A 19226-nucleotide genomic window follows, 5' to 3' on the forward strand; every position below is an offset into this window, starting at 1 on the left:
AACTTTCCCACTCTTAAGCACAACTCCCAAACGTGTGCTTTTAAAAATCAGTAGCTTATAAGTAGATCTACATATGAGTGTACATATGGAGAATTCTAACTACAACCTCCAAATTTTTTATTTATACTCACCCACTACAGTTCTAATTAAGGCCATGTTTTCTTGACATTTCTTACCTCCAGATTACTACTAAAACATCTGGTAGAACAAAAACCTTGAACTCTAACCCACCCCTAACTAAATAAATAAATTACACTATTTGGAATGCAACAACTTTATTGAAAGAAAAGTGCAATGTAACTTATCGAAAGCTTAAAAGGGAGAACTTAAAACACCTCCCCTTAAGCGCAGGACCAAGTGCAGAGTGGACTCTTTCTGGATGTTGTAGTCAGACAGGGTGCGCCCATCTTCCAGCTGTTTCCCGGCAAAGATCAGCCTCTGCTGGTCTGGGGGGATGCCCTCTTTGTCTTGGATCTTGGCCTTGACGTTCTCGATGGTGTCACTGGGCTCCACCTCCAGGGTGATGGTCTTGCCGGTCAAGGTCTTCACGAAGATCTGCATCCCACCTCTGAGGCGGAGGACCAGGTGCAGAGTGGACTCTTTCTGGATGTTGTAGTCAGACAGGGTACGGCCATCTTCCAGCTGTTTCCCGGCAAAGATCAGCCTCTGCTGGTCTGGGGGGATGCCTTCTTTGTCTTGGATCTTGGCCTTGACGTTCTCGATGGTGTCACTGGGCTCCACCTCCAGGGTGATGGTCTTGCCGGTCAAGGTCTTCACGAAGATCTGCATCCCACCTCTGAGGCGGAGGACCAGGTGCAGAGTGGACTCCTTCTGGATGTTGTAGTCAGACAGGGTGCGCCCATCTTCCAGCTGTTTCCCAGCAAAGATCAGCCTCTGCTGGTCTGGGGGGATGCCCTCTTTGTCTTGGATCTTGGCCTTGACGTTCTCGATGGTGTCACTGGGCTCCACCTCCAGGGTGATGGTCTTGCCGGTCAAGGTCTTCACGAAGATCTGCATCCCACCTCTGAGGCGGAGGACCAGGTGCAGAGTGGACTCCTTCTGGATGTTGTAGTCAGACAGGGTGCGGCCATCTTCCAGCTGTTTCCCGGCAAAGATCAGCCTCTGCTGGTCTGGGGGGATGCCCTCTTTGTCTTGGATCTTGGCCTTGACGTTCTCGATGGTGTCACTGGGCTCCACCTCCAGGGTGATGGTCTTGCCGGTCAAGGTCTTCACGAAGATCTGCATCCCACCTCTGAGGCGGAGGACCAGGTGCAGAGTGGACTCTTTCTGGATGTTGTAGTCAGACAGGGTGCGGCCATCTTCCAGCTGTTTCCCGGCAAAGATCAGCCTCTGCTGGTCTGGGGGGATGCCCTCTTTGTCTTGGATCTTGGCCTTGACGTTCTCGATGGTGTCACTGGGCTCCACCTCCAGGGTGATGGTCTTGCCGGTCAAGGTCTTCACGAAGATCTGCATCCCACCTCTGAGGCGGAGGACCAGGTGCAGAGTGGACTCTTTCTGGATGTTGTAGTCAGACAGGGTACGGCCATCTTCCAGCTGTTTTCCGGCAAAGATCAGCCTCTGCTGGTCTGGGGGGATGCCCTCTTTGTCTTGGATCTTGGCCTTGACGTTCTCGATGGTGTCACTGGGCTCCACCTCCAGGGTGATGGTCTTGCCGGTCAAGGTCTTCACGAAGATCTGCATCCCACCTCTGAGGCGGAGGACCAGGTGCAGAGTGGACTCTTTCTGGATGTTGTAGTCAGACAGGGTGCGGCCATCTTCCAGCTGTTTCCCGGCAAAGATCAGCCTCTGCTGGTCTGGGGGGATGCCCTCTTTGTCTTGGATCTTGGCCTTGACGTTCTCGATGGTGTCACTGGGCTCCACCTCCAGGGTGATGGTCTTGCCGGTCAAGGTCTTCACGAAGATCTGCATCCCACCTCTGAGGCGGAGGACCAGGTGCAGAGTGGACTCCTTCTGGATGTTGTAGTCAGACAGGGTGCGGCCATCTTCCAGCTGTTTCCCGGCAAAGATCAGCCTCTGCTGGTCTGGGGGGATGCCCTCTTTGTCTTGGATCTTGGCCTTGACGTTCTCGATGGTGTCACTGGGCTCCACCTCCAGGGTGATGGTCTTGCCGGTCAAGGTCTTCACGAAGATCTGCATCCCACCTCTGAGGCGGAGGACCAGGTGCAGAGTGGACTCTTTCTGGATGTTGTAGTCAGACAGGGTGCGGCCATCTTCCAGCTGTTTCCCGGCAAAGATCAGCCTCTGCTGGTCTGGGGGGATGCCCTCTTTGTCTTGGATCTTGGCCTTGACGTTCTCGATGGTGTCACTGGGCTCCACCTCCAGGGTGATGGTCTTGCCGGTCAAGGTCTTCACGAAGATCTGCATCCCACCTCTGAGGCGGAGGACCAGGTGCAGAGTGGACTCTTTCTGGATGTTGTAGTCAGACAGGGTACGGCCATCTTCCAGCTGTTTTCCGGCAAAGATCAGCCTCTGCTGGTCTGGGGGGATGCCCTCTTTGTCTTGGATCTTGGCCTTGACGTTCTCGATGGTGTCACTGGGCTCCACCTCCAGGGTGATGGTCTTGCCGGTCAAGGTCTTCACGAAGATCTGCATCCCACCTCTGAGGCGGAGGACCAGGTGCAGAGTGGACTCTTTCTGGATGTTGTAGTCAGACAGGGTGCGGCCATCTTCCAGCTGTTTCCCGGCAAAGATCAGCCTCTGCTGGTCTGGGGGGATGCCCTCTTTGTCTTGGATCTTGGCCTTGACGTTCTCGATGGTGTCACTGGGCTCCACCTCCAGGGTGATGGTCTTGCCGGTCAAGGTCTTCACGAAGATCTGCATCCCACCTCTGAGGCGGAGGACCAGGTGCAGAGTGGACTCTTTCTGGATGTTGTAGTCAGACAGGGTACGGCCATCTTCCAGCTGTTTCCCGGCAAAGATCAGCCTCTGCTGGTCTGGGGGGATGCCCTCTTTGTCTTGGATCTTGGCCTTGACGTTCTCGATGGTGTCACTGGGCTCCACCTCCAGGGTGATGGTCTTGCCGGTCAAGGTCTTCACGAAGATCTGCATCCCACCTCTGAGGCGGAGGACCAGGTGCAGAGTGGACTCTTTCTGGATGTTGTAGTCAGACAGGGTGCGCCCATCTTCCAGCTGTTTCCCGGCAAAGATCAGCCTCTGCTGGTCTGGGGGGATGCCCTCTTTGTCTTGGATCTTGGCCTTGACGTTCTCGATGGTGTCACTGGGCTCCACCTCCAGGGTGATGGTCTTGCCGGTCAAGGTCTTCACGAAGATCTGCATCCCACCTCTGAGGCGGAGGACCAGGTGCAGAGTGGACTCTTTCTGGATGTTGTAGTCAGACAGGGTACGGCCATCTTCCAGCTGTTTCCCGGCAAAGATCAGCCTCTGCTGGTCTGGGGGGATGCCCTCTTTGTCTTGGATCTTGGCCTTGACGTTCTCGATGGTGTCACTGGGCTCCACCTCCAGGGTGATGGTCTTGCCGGTCAAGGTCTTCACGAAGATCTGCATCCCACCTCTGAGGCGGAGGACCAGGTGCAGAGTGGACTCCTTCTGGATGTTGTAGTCAGACAGGGTGCGGCCATCTTCCAGCTGTTTCCCGGCAAAGATCAGCCTCTGCTGGTCTGGGGGGATGCCCTCTTTGTCTTGGATCTTGGCCTTGACGTTCTCGATGGTGTCACTGGGCTCCACCTCCAGGGTGATGGTCTTGCCGGTCAAGGTCTTCACGAAGATCTGCATCCCACCTCTGAGGCGGAGGACCAGGTGCAGAGTGGACTCTTTCTGGATGTTGTAGTCAGACAGGGTGCGGCCATCTTCCAGCTGTTTCCCGGCAAAGATCAGCCTCTGCTGGTCTGGGGGGATGCCTTCTTTTTCTTGTATCTTCCCCTTGACGTTCTCGATGGTGTCACTGGGCTCCACCTCCAGAGTGATGGTTTTACCAGTGAGGGTCTTCACAAAGATCTGCATTGTCTGTTGGAACAAAAAAGTAACACAAAAAAGAGCCCCACCATTTAGCAGTTAATTCACGGCTCAACCAACGCCTAATGTTAAAAACTTCACTACGTACCAGCCAAACAACTAACTTGCCCAACAACTCACAAGCTTAACAAGCTCAAAAACAGTTTCAGGTACTTGAGAGAGAGAAGCAGGGAAGCCTGACCCAAATCAATTAATGGGCCTCACTTATCCTCCCCCCTCACTGGATGTCTGTCCTTTGTCAACACTGCAGCGTCCACCCCAGGCCCAAACCCTGTGTCCCAAGACGAGTAAACACCTCCCCACATACACGCCGGGAGATGGCCCCACCCTAGATTATGAGCCCACAGAAGGGCTGATGTCTCCTAACTGCGGTGGCCAGCGCGTCCCCTCCCCCATCGCGGGCGTAGGACGGCTCAGTGGCGTCTGCAGTAAGTAGCCCCCGAAAGACAAGAAAGCTTGTCGTGCTGTATCCCATAGGCTTGCAAAGTAAGACACGACTGAGCGACTGAACACCACCACCACCACTGCGACGGGAAATCGAGTAGTCGCACCTGTCAAACCGTGACCTAATATTCGACTCCCTCACACGTCACTCAACCCTCGTCCCACAGAAAGCTGAATCCCGCCGCCATGGAGAGATTACGGGCCTCTCGCGTTCACTTGACACTCGCAGTCCCCTCCCTAGCCCCATCCTCGCGTCCCACCTCAGAACCACCTTCAGAGCCTGCCTTCTCCCACTGAGGGATCAGGGACGGCCGCCATTTTGCCGCGTTCCTACCCCTCAGGGCCACCCTGTTGCTCGCGCGCCCGGGGGAATTGTAGGCCCCGAATGCCCCTCGGCCCGCGGTGGGCCGGTGAACCACCCGCGTCCCCAGCGGCTGTGCGGCCGCAAGACCCCCGGGACCCCTCCTCACCAATTAGTGGTGGTGGCAGCAGCGAACACAGAAGAACGAAGACTGAACTCCCGGTCCGGACGCAACTGCCTGCGCCACACCCGGGGCTTCCTTATATAGTCATGGGTAACCCCACCCCGATGGATTCTTCCGCAAAAAGCCAGGAAGGGACTACTTTTCGCAGGCCTCCCACCCTCTAAAGAGAAAAGCAGTCCCCAAGAATCGACTCATTCTCCTCTTAAGATGCTCTCTTATGAAGACTGGGGCTTTGGGACCGATTCTGCTAGGGAGCGGGCGGCCGTCCTGAGCGGCCGAGCGGAGGGATCAGCGCGTTCGTTGAACAGAAGACAACGGAAGCAGCCGGACCTCGACTTGCCCGGAAGGAGGCGGGGAGCGGCAGGCGCGAAAACCCGGCACGGATTTATCTGGGCGTCCGGAATGGGCTGTCCAGCCAACCGGACCCGTTACCCCCTCCTCTCAGCCCGGACGGGTCCCGCCGTTCGCGAGACCCGCCCTAGGCGGACAGTGGTCCCGTCAAGCGTCTCACGCCAAGCCAGGGCCCGGGTCCCCAGGCGCGGACGCCTCCCTGCCCCTCCCCCCACCTCGCAAATAAAGAGGGGTCTTTATTCTGGATCTACTTTAGACAACGACAGTATTTCCCTAACCCCCTTATCTTCAGCCCGTCGCGAGGCCTCCCTGGGGGTCCAGCCCCCAATTTATGGCGGCCGAGCCCGTCCCCCACCGGGCGGGCACCGAGACAAGGTGAATGACTCGGCAAATATCAGGGCTACGGTCTAAAGCTCGCCTCAGACAGGTCGTCAGAACCCTCAGGAATTCCTCCGAACAGGAATAAAAAATAAGTTTCCAAGGGAGAAATCCCTATGGCGGGTGTACATTGAATTTTGAAAAGAAAAGCACAAATTGCACACAGCTGTGTAAAACTCTTTGAGCTGGACCTGGAAGCTGATAGAACTTTCCAGATTGCTCTTTAGGCTTCCTGGTTTGTGCTTCATTTGTAAACAGGGAGGCGTCAGGATTTGAATCCTGTTGATATTTATTTGAGCTCAGAAATCAAAAATCAAACCTGTTTAAGCCCAAGACTTTAAAAAGATATTAATTGAATCTAAGTCCTGTTTATTCCTGGGGGTGAAATTAATATCCCAAACATAAAACTTAATTCTATAGGCAAATTTCATTTGGGTAAAAGGATTACCAGTTAGTCTTTTTTATTTTTTATGACAATGTATTTTGTGGTTGATTTCTATGTCATTTCTGTAGCAGATTTTTAAACGTATTTAAACCATATGAATATGATGAAACCTTAAAACACTTTTAACATGTTTACATGAAATTTACAGTGAAAAATCTTCCTCCTGTCTGCAATTCCCCAGCTACTGTTCTTTCTGGACTCTTCTAGAATATTTCCTATTTCTATAAATGAGAGAGAGTGTTTTTCAGTTTTTACCACTAACGCCTTCAAAAATATATGTATATAGAAAAAGAGGCAACCAACTAAGAAATATTCTGCCATTAGGAAAAGACTGCATTCCTGTATTACATAATTTAAAGATTATACATAAAATGTGAATAAAAACAAAACTGGTATATATTTTCTTTGGTAACCCATATATATGTAGTTACGAAAAAGATCCAAGCAGTTTTCTTAACAGCCTCTGTCAATTTTTAACATTTTTCAGGATGAGTTTATTACTGGGAAGTTAAAATTTAAAATGTCATTTTTCATGTTAGTAGACCCTAGGGACTAAGAGACAAAGTTGGTGATTAAATAGTTAATCCCCTAAGGGGTTATAAGAGAAAAGAGTAAGGGAGATCCTTATAAATTAAGGGGTCTTTCACTCAAGAAAGCAGCTATACTTAACCACGAAAGCAAGCAGGCTTTCTCAGCAATAAAACCATGCAACAGAAGCATTAGGCAGGCCCCCAAACCAATGAAACAATGGTAGAATGAGACCGACATCCTGCCCACTGAGCTCAATAACATTGATTCCTAGGACATGCGCCTCTGGGCACACTAAAAAATATAAAGAAAGGGTGACATTATACTGAAACCTGACGTGTTTTACCATTTTTAGTATATGTTACCACCTTTTTTTGCTCATCTCTGTCATGCCATGACCATCCTGACTCGACCACTTAGGGATAAGAAAACTACACTGCCCGATGTGGAGGAGGAACTGATGATGGAAGCTTTATGTCTACGTGAGAATGAGGAAGATGGTTTTCTCCCTCCCCAATTTTCTTTTGATTATAAAACTGTAGCCCACTAAGTACCTGGCGTGCAGCACCTCTCACCCAGCCACTTGTAAGCCTTACAATCATCTTAGTCTAATAAATCACTTTTTATTTATCACTTTGCCTCTCACCAAATTTTTTTCTGTACTGAAACTTACAGAACTGGAGCTCCTTGGAGCCCCTTCTCCCTGCAAACCACATTTCTGTGGTTTCACAACGACTTCTAATACAGATTTCTGTGAAAGTTATTTCTAAATTTTTGGAAAGGGGATTTAAAGGAACAAAACATTGAGGCTCTAAGTTTTTGTTTTTGTTCCCTCCCCGCCAGGCTCCCTAAATTTCAGAAAGAAATTTACAGAAGAACAAAAAGGTGAGGTTCTTTCTCAGATGACCAGGCCTGGCTTCAAACCACACCCTGTTTGCTTTGGGCTGTTCCTTTGCTGCAAGCCTTGTGATTCATGCTGTTTAAAGCTTGAGTCACAAATTTTTTTTAGAATCCAAAAGGTACAGAGAAAAACAGGCCTGATTTCAGAGACATGGGAGGAAAGAAGGATAAAGAGGAGAGAGAAGAGAGGCTCAAAGGAGGGGGAGGGGAGGGGAGGCGGGAATAGGCCAGGGGTTATCTCCAAAGAGAAAACTATATTCTTAATGAACTGAAAACACGGATGTTGTCTCTATCAGAAGAGTTCTCTGCAATACCTTTGCAGTCTCTAATTTAAGTCTAATTGTGGGTTTGGTTGAAGCAAATAGAAATAAAAATTTGCCCAAGGTCTAGCCCTGAGGTAAGAGGGAGGGGAGAGAAAAATGACCTCTCCAAAGACAGGTGGCTGCTATTTCTCCAGAGCGGTAGTTTTCAACCACGGGAGATTTGGCCCCTGGGTGGACATTTGACAATGTCTAGAGACCTTTTTTTTTTTTTGTCCCAGCACTAGGCTTGTAGCATCTCAGTTCTCCAACCAGGGATTGAAACCAGGCCACAGCAGTGAAAGCACAAGTTCTAACCACTGGACTTCCAGGCAGTTCCCAGGAGCCATTTTTGGTGGTCACACTATGCTGTTGGGGTTGAGGGGTGCCACTGATATCTAGTGAGAAAGGCCAGGGATGCTGCTAAACAATCTGCAGTGAACATTCCCCCACGATACAGAATTAACTTGGCCCCCAATGTCAGTAATCCACTGTGTTGACAAACCCTGATCTACAGAGGATTATTGTTGTTGTTACAACTGCTTTTCTTTTTGCTGAGAAGGGCTCCCAAGATTTAAATGTCCCACTTGGATTCAGTAATCCAAGTCACGCTCCTAAAATCCCCTGACCTAGAAAGCAATGTGCTAGAACATGCCAGAAGCAGGATGAGTCACTGGATCCATTTTCAGTTTCTTCCACCCACTTATCCGTCCTTTGCAAGCACCCCAGAAAGGATTGCTTCAGAGCTGGCACCAATGGAAGAGTGACAGAGGCCCAGCAACAAGGCAGAATTGGCAGGCAGGCACGAGCATGTGATGAGCTGAGCTCACAAAGGGCCTGGGTGTTGGGCTGCAGGAGATTGGACTGCCTGCCTTTCCTCCTTCCCCCAACAGATTCAGTCCCCCTTGAAGGTCACAACACTGTATGGGACTTAACTCAGCATCATGAGAATGTCCACAAAATAACCAACAAACATTTTCCTCCCAAGAGAGAGGGTGAAATCGGAGAGCTAAACGGGAAAGTTTTGCCTTGCAGTGTCATCAGTTATATAACTATAAAAGGAAGTCAAGGAAACCTACTGCTTGGGGGAAAAAAAGAAGCCCTAGAGACTCTGTTCCTTTCCCTGCGTACATGTGTGCATTTGCATTGTGTGGGCAGAACACGAACTTGCCCAGCTTCAAAACAACCCATTTCATAACCCACCAGTGAGAAAATCATACTGAAGTTCCAGTCCCCAATTTTGCCTAGTATAGGAATGTTAAGCAGTTAGTTAACTCATTGGGTCTTTGCTTTGTTTTGTGTTTTAATTTGTTGTTTTTAGATTGTGGCAAAATACACACAGAATATATCCTCTTAACCACTTTTAAGTGTACAGGTCAGTAGTGTTAAGTATATTGCAGGGGAGGAAAAATTATTTTCCTTTTACCCTTCTGAGTTCTTAGCCAAAACACCTGTAATGAAAGATTTAGCAAGAGATATTACAGACAAAAAACCAATAGTTTATTAACATGCACACCTCGTGTATGTTAGGGAGATACTCCAGAGGGAAAATGTGTCACTCAGAGAGGAGACTTTAGAATTTAGGCTTACATACCATTTTAACAGGCTTCCCAGGTGTCTCAGATGGTAAAGAATATGCCAGCAGTGCTGGAGACCGGAGTTTGATCCCTGGGTCAGGAGGATCACCTGGAGAAGGCAGTGACAACCCATTCCAGTATCCTTGCCTGGAGAATTCCATGCAAGAGGAGCCTGAGAGGCTACAGTCCATGGGGTCCCAAAGCAACTAACACACGCACATCCTCTTAATATAGAAAGGTCTCTTAAGGGAGAGTAAATGATTTTTACTGGGAGAACAGAAGAATAGATAGAGATATGATAGTTTGTGACAAAGTTCAGTGTCATTTTAGTCTCTCCTATGTCAAAAGCCATCTTCTCTGGTTAGTTAAACTCTTGGTAAGAGGATCTAGGACCACTGAGTTCCTTTTGAAGGATCTGTGTTTGGGCAGATAAGGGGAGTTCAGTGAAAACCTTGCTTTGCTGTTTTTCAAGTGCCAATGGCTCAAAATAATATCAAAGGAACATATTTTCGGGTGGTATATTCTACTACCCTTCAATTTTCAGTTCACGTGCAACCATCACCACCATCTGTCTCCACTCTTCATCTTGCAAGACTGAAACTCTGTACTCATTAAACACTAACGCTAATCCTTCACGCCCAGTCCTTGGCCACCATCATTCCTTCTGTCTCCATGAATCTGACTGGTTTTTTGTTTGTTTTTAACTCCTGGCAGAGTGTATGCAGGGATGTTAGTTCCCTGGTGAGGGATGAAACCCCTGCCCCCTGCAGTGGAAGGATGGAGTCTTACCCAGAGGACCATAAGGGCAGTCCCATGAATGTGACTACTTTTGGTACCTCAGAAAAAGGGCTTTGATTTTTTTAAAATTGTGAAACCAGATCTAATGATTGGAAAACATTTTTTTTCCCAAAGATTCAAGACGTCTTTTCTAGAAAGCTCCGTTTCCCAACACAAGCCTTGTTCTTTCTTCCTTATGGTGTTTTTTTCTTTATCATTGTGCCATTAGAAATATTAATCATAAGATACACAATAAAACAGAAGCATATGATTCATTTTGTGTGAGGTCTGATAACTTTAATCTCAACTTTTTTTTTAATCTCTTAAAACCTTGTTGACATTTAGGGAGAAATAACCTTCATGGAATTTCCTTACAAAGAGAAGCTGTCACCGGTATTTCACACCCCAACTGGTGAGTCATTTCATGAATTTCAGTTTCATCTCAAAACATGAGGGCTGTGCAGAGTCAGATCCCGCCAGCTCTAAGCTGAGCTGTTCTTATGATTTAAAATATGAGGTCAGATCAAATGAGAGAAAGGATTTGATGGCTGACAAATTCGTTATTACTGCAAAGAACCGCCAACCCCACAGAGTGCAACAGGATCCCTTCTTTTAATAAAATAGCTTTTATTTTTAATGATAAAGTACAGTGTACAAATATAGGTTGAAAAGGTTTGTGCACCAGAGCCATTCATGCATTCATCTGTGGCCTGTTAGGGAGGAAGCGGGAAGCAAAATGCCACCTCCTCGAACTGCTGGTTTCCTTTTGGGTGGCTGCCTTTGAAAAATGGTCGTTACTGAGAGCAGAAAAAAGGGCAAAGGCCAGCACAGTCGCTCAGACCTTTGAAGGACTTCCAAGCTTGCCGTCTCACGGCCTGGAATGAGTCACCAGGCCTCTAACTGCAGTCAAATGCCAGGAAGCAGGGGGTAAACTCCCTAAATGATTGTTCTCACTTTTGCCGTGGTTTCAGTCATCACCTTAGGTTTTGCCTTGACATGTTTCTTGTAACTGTTTCCTTTTGCCTCTTCTAACAAAATTACTTTGGGAGTGTTAGGGAGTTAAGCAAGGGGAGGTCACATCTATTGTAAAAATCTCATTTTCAGGTAGTGACTGGGGGAGTAATCAGTTCAGTCCCTCAGTCCTGTCCAACTCTTTGTGACCCCATGGACTGCGGGACGCCAGGCTTCCCTGTCCTTCACCATCTCCCAGTTTGCTCAAACTCATGTCCATTGAGTCAGTGATGCCATCCAACCATCTCATCCTCTGTCATCCCCTTATCCTCCTGCCTTCAGTCATTCCCAGCATCAGGGTCTTTTCTAATGAGTCTATTTTTCACATCAAGTGGCCAAAGTATTGGAGTTTCAGCATCAGTCCTTCAAATGAATATTCAGGGCTGATCCTTTAGGATTGAGTGTAATACCACGTGTTATAATCACATCCGAGGTGTTTGTATGGTGAACACTTGCGTAAATTGAAGTAAAATGAAATCACAAAGAAGAATAAAGGACACTGTAGTGGAGATGCCGGGGATCGAACCCGGGGCCTCATACATGCAAAGCATGCGCTCTACCACTGAGCTACATCCCCCTCCCTCCTTGATATGGTTTCTGAAATTCTCTGCTATAGTCTATTCTTTAGATTTTTTTTTTTTTTTCAAATAAAAGTTTGTATATTTACATGGGTTTCCAGTTTAGCAAAAACAAACCGAAATAAATCCGGACTTGACTTTTATGTTTCTGAACTAGGCCTGTGGTTTATAGCTCTACAGCCGAAATTCTAACTGATACCAGAACCAAGAACCAAAGGGAGACAGGCCTATTTGTGAATGTTGCTCCTCACAATCAGAAAAGAAGGAGAGGAAAATAGAGTTTCTTTCCAACGAATAAGGACTTGCCCCCACTGTACCCCCACCCAGAAATCTCTGGTTTCTTGTTCTTTACAATCATTCCAACTTTCAGTGACTTATATTTTTATCTATGTATAACTGAAAAAGAATATATATATATATATGACTGAATCACTTTGCTATACACTTAAAACTAACACAGCACTGTAAATTAACTATACTTTGATGAAAATGGAGTGTCCTTCAAGTCAACAAGTTGCCATTCACCGGTTAGGTGAGAGACAAGGAGAATGCAGAAAACAGGCTTCTTCACCTTTTCCCACCAGCACTTGAGATTTCCTGGCAGAAAGAGTCACTTACAATGATGTGCAGAACACACCTGAAAATACCCTGCTACCTCAATCCTCAACTGATCATCTCTCTTCCAGTCTGTGGATACCTGAAACTCTTCACAGTAAAGTCCAAATGAACTGGTAACCCAGGACACTGGAGCCAGCAGCTGTGATTTCATTACCTTACCTCTCCGGGCCTCCTTTGTGAAATGGAGATTTGAATAGTAACTACTTCATAGAGTGATTGTGACCATTGAATGAGTTACACAGAGAAGGTTGATCTTTTTAATTATTTTTTCATTTTTATTTTGACTCCAGAAACAATTTGTATTGGGTTATAGCCAATTGACAATGTTGTGTTAGTTTCAGGTGAACAGTGAAGGGAGGCCGCCGTACATGTACCCATTCTCCCCCAAAGCTCCCTCCCGTCCAGGCCAGCACATAACATTGAAGAGAGCTCCATGTGCTGTACAATAGGCTTTTGATTGTTATCCATTTAAAATATATACTGTGTGCATGACCTTCCCAAACTCCCTAAACTATCCCTTCCCTGTGGCAACCATGAGTTCATTTTCTAAGTTTGAATCTCTTTCTGTTCTGTGAGTAAGTTCACTTGTATCATTTCTTTTTATATTCCACATATAAGGGATGTCAAATGACATGTCTCCTTCACACAGAGAAGGTTTAGAACAGTGCCTGGTACAAGACCCGTACCCTAAAATGCCAGTTCTCGTTATTAAAAATGCTGTTATTTGAACTCCAGCAAAGGCCTATTGCTTTGCATAATCACCCCATGTGTGGACTGATGCTTTGCTGATGCTGTTTGGTGAAACAGAGAAAGAACAGGAGGGCACTGGGGTGAGGTGTGGAATGGGGCTCCGTAGAAAGCCATCGTCTGACCTTATTCCCGTAGCTCAAGGGGACAACCACAAGAGCGACCTTACCTGCAGAATGGAAGAGGATGGTGGCTTAGGCGGAGGTATTCTGGACCTGGCTCAGAAGCCAGTTGAGGGGTTGTAGGAGAAGGCAGTGGCACCCCACTCCAGTACTCTTGCCTGGAAAATCCCATGGACAGAGGAGCCTGGTAGGCTGCAGTCCATGAGGTTGCTAAGAGTCGGACACGACTGAGCGACTTCACTTTGACTTTTCACTTTCATGCATTGGAGAAGGAAATGGCAACCCACTCTAGTATTCTTGCCTGGAGAATCCCAGGGACGGGGGAGCCTGGCGGGCTGCCGTCTGTGGGGTCGCACAGAGTCGGACACGACTGAAGCGACTTAGCAGCAGCAGCAGTCAGTTCAGTAGGTGTCCCTGAGTGCTCTGCTCCAGACAAGTCCAATCACGTTTCCTCTCTGTGTAAAACTTAGAATCAAAACCATACTCCTAACTGCGGCCTTTAAGGCTCTCAGTGATCTGGCATCTCTGTGATCTGGCATCTGGGGGCCCCTGCCCCGCCAGTATCCCTCCCTTACTCCCCTCCTCCTCTCTAGGAGAACTCTAGCCACACACCTGTCTTTGCTGTTCCTCAGGCAGACCAGACTTCCTGCACCTCAGGGCGTTTGCACTTGCCATTCTCTTGGCATGGAAAGCAGATACACTCATGATCATCTTTTTCTCACTGTCAGGGTCCTCAGAAAGGCCTTCCTGACTACCTCTCTGAAAGGATCTGAGGGGACATCCCTGGCGGTCCAGTCCTTAAAATTTTACCCTCCTGCTTCAGGCGGGTGAGTTCGATCTCTGGTCGAGGCAATAAGATGCCACCTGATGTGCTGGTGGCCAAAAAAAATTTTTTTTTAGGTTTTTAATAAAAAAGGCACCCATGAATCCTTTGCATTCACTTTGTTTTGTTTTTCTTCATAGTATATATCGGTCTCAGAACCTGTTTTTACACTGTTTGTTTATCGTCTGTGTCCCTGACTTGGTAGGTTCATGAGAGCAGAGCCTCCTCTGTCTTGCTTTCTGCTCTAACTTCTGTGTCATGAACAGTGCCTGACAGACAACTACTCAGTAGATATTCATAGAATTAGTGTGGGGGAAAAAAAAAAGAACAGACAAATAAATGAATGAAGACTAGGAGCCTGGGGAGAATGATGGCTATATTCAAAAAGTTCAGTCTGCAAGTGAATTAAGACGAGAAAACAGTTCGGTTTAGAGTCACTCTGTTTCAAATCCATTAACATTTTCTGAAGGCCAACCTCTGGGCTGGCGCAAGACCTAAGAAGATGAAATATTTGCAGCAGAGTGAGCATCTTCTCCGAGAAGGCAATGGCACCCCACTCCTGTACTCTTGCCTGGAAAATCCCATGGACGGAGGAGCCTGGTAGGCTGCAGTCCAGGGGGTCGCTAAGAGTCGGACACGACTGAGCGACTTCACTTTCACTTTTCACTTTCATGCATTGGAGAGGGAAATGGCAACCCACTCCAGTGTTCTTGCCTGGAGAATCCCAGGGACGGGGGAGCCTGGTGGGCTGCTGTCTGTGGGGTCGCACAGAGTCGGACACGACTGAAGCGACTTAGCAGCGGCAGAGCATCTTCTAGTTTTAGAGGGAAACAGTTTTATTTGGGGAAACCATTATATAAACCAAACAGTTGATAGCCGCGTTGTGGCATGCCGGAAATGGAAAATTCCGCTTCAATGTGAGAACTTTTTCTTGTAACCAAGGGAAGAAGTGAGGGCGCTCGTGGGTGACTGTGACCAAGCAGTTAATAAGACAACTGCCTGACCAAATCTCGCTTGCTTGCCAGGTTTATTTTTTTAGAGAAGAGTAAGGAATTTTTATGAAAGTTGAAGAATTCACTTGAAAGAGAAATGAAAATAAGATATAGGCGATAGAAAATAAGTTGCCTCCCCGTCGGGGAATCGAACCCCGGTCTCCCGCGTGACAGGCGGGGATACTCACCACTATACTAACGAGGACTAGCTCTGCCAGCAGCTTTTCAGCTCAGCCCTTAAAGGTATACTGTTCCTTAGCGTTCCTTAATTAGTGACATATTCTAAACGGTTAAATATCTCATCTTTTCTTACAAAATACAAAAAGGCAAAGTTCCACTTCATTTAATTCTATCTTAAAGAGTCCGTTTCCTCCTCGGCTCATGATTTAGTCGCGAGGGTTCTGAGAACAGAAATTAATAAGCAGCAAAAAATAACCCGCAAAAAGTAACCAACAGACGTCAACAAACGTTTAACAGAGGTAGTTTATGAAACGAAAGAAATGGAGTCAAGTAATTCTTGGACTTGGATTTTTCCAGTCGGAGAAGTGCGAGGAAGTTCCCATACCGTCTGGCTTCCCTTTGATAGTACTCGAAGCTGTTTTAAACAAAGAAAATTAAATCCTTTTATTAATTCGAAAGAATCGTTTCGTCTTGTGTTTCTCCGACACAAGAGGAAAGGGGGGGGAAAAAAGAGAAAAAACGAGCGCCGCTGCCGAAACCCGGGATCGAACCAGGGACCTTTAGATCTTCAGTCTAACGCTCTCCCAACTGAGCTATTTCGGCTACTGGTGGCATTAAGCTGCATTTCTTTCCTCCTCGTGATCTAAGGGCCCCGCGTCATCGACCAGGAGATCCCCTGCTGGGGGACCTGGATCAGCTGGAATGCTCGCATTTCAGGATTGCCCCGCACCTACCCCTCTCGTCCTTCAAGGTCGTCGCCTCCGAGAAGCTTCCCCTGATCACTCCTCCCACCACTACCCCAGCCCTGTATTGTTTATTGTTAGCCTAGGTACTGTTTTCCTTGTCCATCATCTGTGGCCTCCCTTCCCCAGCTAGAATGACAGATCCACGACGGGCAGAGAAGTCATCAGCCTCGGTCACTGCTGTATCGCTTAAGGCCGACAACAGTGCCTGGCACTTAATAGGTGCCTAAAAATATTAGTTGAATCTTACCTTTCTCAGAGTTCCGCTTTCTCAGGATCTCTTCTCTGAGCAAAAGAGTAAGGTCTCCCCTTGGGTGCAGCTCCCGGAGCAGCCCAAGGCACAGCAAGGATGCTGACCACGCCACGGCGTGGGGATGCCCTATGGGCCAGATTGTGGCTTTCCTCGCGGCAGTAAGTGACTCAAATCCAGACTCTAAGCATAGCCACCTCACCCGTGACACCTGCTCAGCTTCAAGACACCAAGAAATCAGCAGGTCGGCATTCAGGTTCGGCTCTCTCTGCTTCCCTGCCCTCTGGGAGATGGGTGGGTGGGGAGTACTGTTTGGGAGAGATTGAGCAAGTGGGTAGGTCCTTCATGATGTGAAGTCGTTTAATAAGTGTTTGCGAAGCACTTAATATCTATGTGATCCAGTCACAAATACGGTAACAAAATAGCTCCTTGTGATAGGAATGCTAAGAAGCAAAATAAATGGTAGTGCGGGGGTGGAATACCTGGTTATGGGGGCAGTAAGAGGAAGGGAATGCTGGGAAGACTTGGAGAATGAAGAGCCCGCTGAGGAAGCCTCTGGGGTAGAGGCAACAGCTGATGCAAAGGCCCTGGGGCTGAAAGAGTCTGGCTATTTGTAGGAATGGAAAGGAAGCCGGTATGGAAGAGGCAAAGAGGGTGAGGGGGCAGAAGGTAGGAGGCAAGAAGAAAGAGGTGGACAGAGGCCAGGTCTTGCCCACCTTGAAGGCCATGGTAAAGGGTTTGTACTTTCTTCTGTGTGGGAAGGCCTCTGGGGAGAGAGTGATATTATTTATGTCTTAAAGTCTCCCTTGGCTTTCTTGTGGAGAATGGGCAGGAGGGACTCAAGTGGCAGCAAGGAGACCAGTGAGATGCTGACAACTCAAAATAAACAACACACCAAAGCAGCATCTCCAGAATTCCTTCAGGAGAGAGGGGATATGGCAGGAGACCCTGCTGCTTTTCACGAAAGCATAGTAGTGTATCAACTTGATAAAATCCAGTATGGAAGAAAGGAAGGAAGGAAGGGAAGGAGAGTGAAAAAATTCACGGAAGTACAGAATTTTGGAAAGGCAGAGTCACTCCCACCTTATCCCAGTTTCCCCAGAAGTAACCAGTGTCTAGACCAGATTGTGATTTATGTGAGCAATGGCACCCCACTCCAGTACTGTTGCCCGGAAAATCCCATGGATGGAGGAGCCTGGTAGGCTGCAGTCCATGGGGTCGCGAAGAGTCAGACACGACTGAGCGACTTCACTTTCACTTTCCACTTTCATGCATTGGAGAAGAAAATGGCAACCCACTCCAGTGTTCTTGCCTGGAGAATCCCATGGACGGAGAAGCCTGGTGGGCTGCAGTCCATGGCGTCGCACAGAGTCGGACACGACTGAAGTGACTTAGCAGCAGCAGCAGCAGCAGACCAGTTATTGAACCCTTTCTCTGTGCCTGCATTTGATCTGTTTAATATCATAAACTGACCCCCACCGGACTTGCTGTGAGGACTAAATGAGTGCACACCTACTAAGCGCTTCTGCAGATAAATTTATATAGTCTGAAATTAACCACAGTACAGTTTTTCATTATCTGACACAATAACCATTTCTTTTTTTGTCATGATAGCATGTGAAATCTGCTCTTTGAGCAATTTTCATTTTAAACTATAGTCATAATGATGTGTTAAAATAAATTTTCTTAAACATACAAATATGAATACACTCACTGCATATTTATTCTTACATAAAGGAGAGCTTGTACTACCTCTGGTTGAGTACCAAATCCTTTTCGCTATGTTCTTGGTGCCACGGACATCCTTCGAGATTTACACATACTGGTCACAAATGCGATTAGCATGCTTTCGTTTAATTTACCTGTACGTCGTACACTGTTATAAGGAGACCTTTTGGAGATTGTAGTGAATTAAAACGTCTTGTTGGCCTCCCCGTCGGGGAATCGAACCCCGGTCTCCCGCGTGACAGGCGGGGATACTCACCACTATACTAACGAGGATGCAACTTATACAGTGTTCTCCAGCCGGACCCATAAAGAAACACCGTTCTTCCGCTGCCACATCTACTCCGCGCTACGATCTCCACCTGCTCAGTGCTGGGCGTCCCTGGCTAGCGGGCTCCCCGGGATGTGGACCTATTTGAATTGGTAAAGGCACTCACGGACTGAATTCTGAGTGTCCAGAAGGAGCGCAATGTTTGGGAAAAGAGAAAATCCGATTTTCTATATCCTCATTCCAAGAACAAAATATCCTAAGAAAGGGGATGTAGCTCAGTGGTAGAGCGCATGCTTTGCATGTATGAGGCCCCGGGTTCAATCCCCGGCATCTCCACATTTTCTTTCTCTTTTTTTGCCACCTCCTCTGGATCAGTCACACAGCAAACCAGGAAAGGGGACCTAAATTCTCCGTACCATCTGACTTAAGAAGTGGGCTTCATTGGAGAGGGCTGCTGCTGCTGATGCTGCTAAGTCGCTTCAGTCGTGTCCGACTCTGTGCGACACCATAGACGGCAGACCATCAGGCTTCGCAGTCCCTGGGATTCTCCAGGCAAGAACACTGGAGTGGGTTGCCATTTCCTTCTCCAATGCATTAAAGTGAAAAGTGAAAGTGAAGTCGCTCAGTCATGTCTGACTCTTCGCGACCCCATGGACTGCAGCCTACCAGGCTCCTCCGTCTATGGGATTTTCCAGGCGAGAGTACTGGAGTGGGGTGCCATTGCTTCTCCGTTGGAGAGGGCAGTACTAGTCAAATGCCCCTGGTCTCAATCACAGATGCCCCTGTCCCCTCCCCTGAAGATTCCCATTTAGGTCAGCAGGGAGCCTGCGATTTTAAACTAACACTCCTAGTGATTCGGGTCATCAAGCAGTTAGAAAACACTAACTTTCTAAGGAGGGTTTTGCAACTGGCCATTCATTCATTCAAGGACTCCTAAGCACCTAGTGCAAAGAAAAGTGGACACATTGAGCACCTACTGTGTGCTCCCT

At 47.8% G+C, this 19226-nt stretch overlaps 1 protein-coding gene, 1 long non-coding RNA gene and 5 other non-coding genes across 7 annotated transcripts; 1 reads left to right on the forward strand and 6 right to left on the reverse strand.

Moving 5' to 3' along the window:
• Positions 1-258: 258 nt before the first annotated feature.
• UBC (ubiquitin C) lies at positions 259-5217 on the reverse strand. Its single transcript, XM_027567036.1, has 2 exons — positions 4908-5217; positions 259-3984 (listed from the first exon to the last, which is right to left on the reverse strand). Exon 2 carries the CDS (start codon positions 3979-3981, stop codon positions 313-315), a length of 3669 nt encoding a protein of 1222 aa, XP_027422837.1. The 5' UTR covers positions 3982-3984; positions 4908-5217; the 3' UTR covers positions 259-312.
• A 6476-nt stretch (positions 5218-11693) lies between these two features.
• On the reverse strand, positions 11694-11765 carry TRNAA-UGC. Its single transcript has one exon. It is a non-coding gene; the product is annotated as a tRNA-Ala (tRNA).
• Positions 11766-15201: 3436 nt separating this feature from the next.
• TRNAD-GUC lies at positions 15202-15273 on the reverse strand. The gene has a single exon. It is a non-coding gene; the product is annotated as a tRNA-Asp (tRNA).
• A 260-nt stretch (positions 15274-15533) lies between these two features.
• LOC113875115 lies at positions 15534-16605 on the reverse strand. Its single transcript, XR_003506168.1, has 2 exons — positions 16242-16605; positions 15534-15663 (listed from the first exon to the last, which is right to left on the reverse strand). It is a non-coding gene; the product is annotated as an uncharacterized LOC113875115 (long non-coding RNA).
• TRNAF-GAA lies at positions 15779-15851 on the reverse strand. Its single transcript has one exon. It is a non-coding gene; the product is annotated as a tRNA-Phe (tRNA).
• A 1565-nt stretch (positions 16606-18170) lies between the features above and the next one.
• TRNAD-GUC lies at positions 18171-18242 on the reverse strand. Its single transcript has one exon. It is a non-coding gene; the product is annotated as a tRNA-Asp (tRNA).
• Positions 18243-18501: 259 nt separating this feature from the next.
• On the forward strand, positions 18502-18573 carry TRNAA-UGC. Its single transcript has one exon. It is a non-coding gene; the product is annotated as a tRNA-Ala (tRNA).
• Positions 18574-19226: the final 653 nt, after the last annotated feature.

This window comes from Bos indicus x Bos taurus, chromosome 17 (genome assembly GCF_003369695.1).
Source record: "Bos indicus x Bos taurus breed Angus x Brahman F1 hybrid chromosome 17, Bos_hybrid_MaternalHap_v2.0, whole genome shotgun sequence".
Taxonomy (NCBI): domain Eukaryota; kingdom Metazoa; phylum Chordata; class Mammalia; order Artiodactyla; family Bovidae; genus Bos; species Bos indicus x Bos taurus.

Coding starts and splice junctions, on each gene's coding strand:
- UBC (XM_027567036.1), bottom strand. CDS start 3,981: ATGCAGATCTTTGTGAAGACCCTCACTGGTAAAACCATCACTCTGGAG.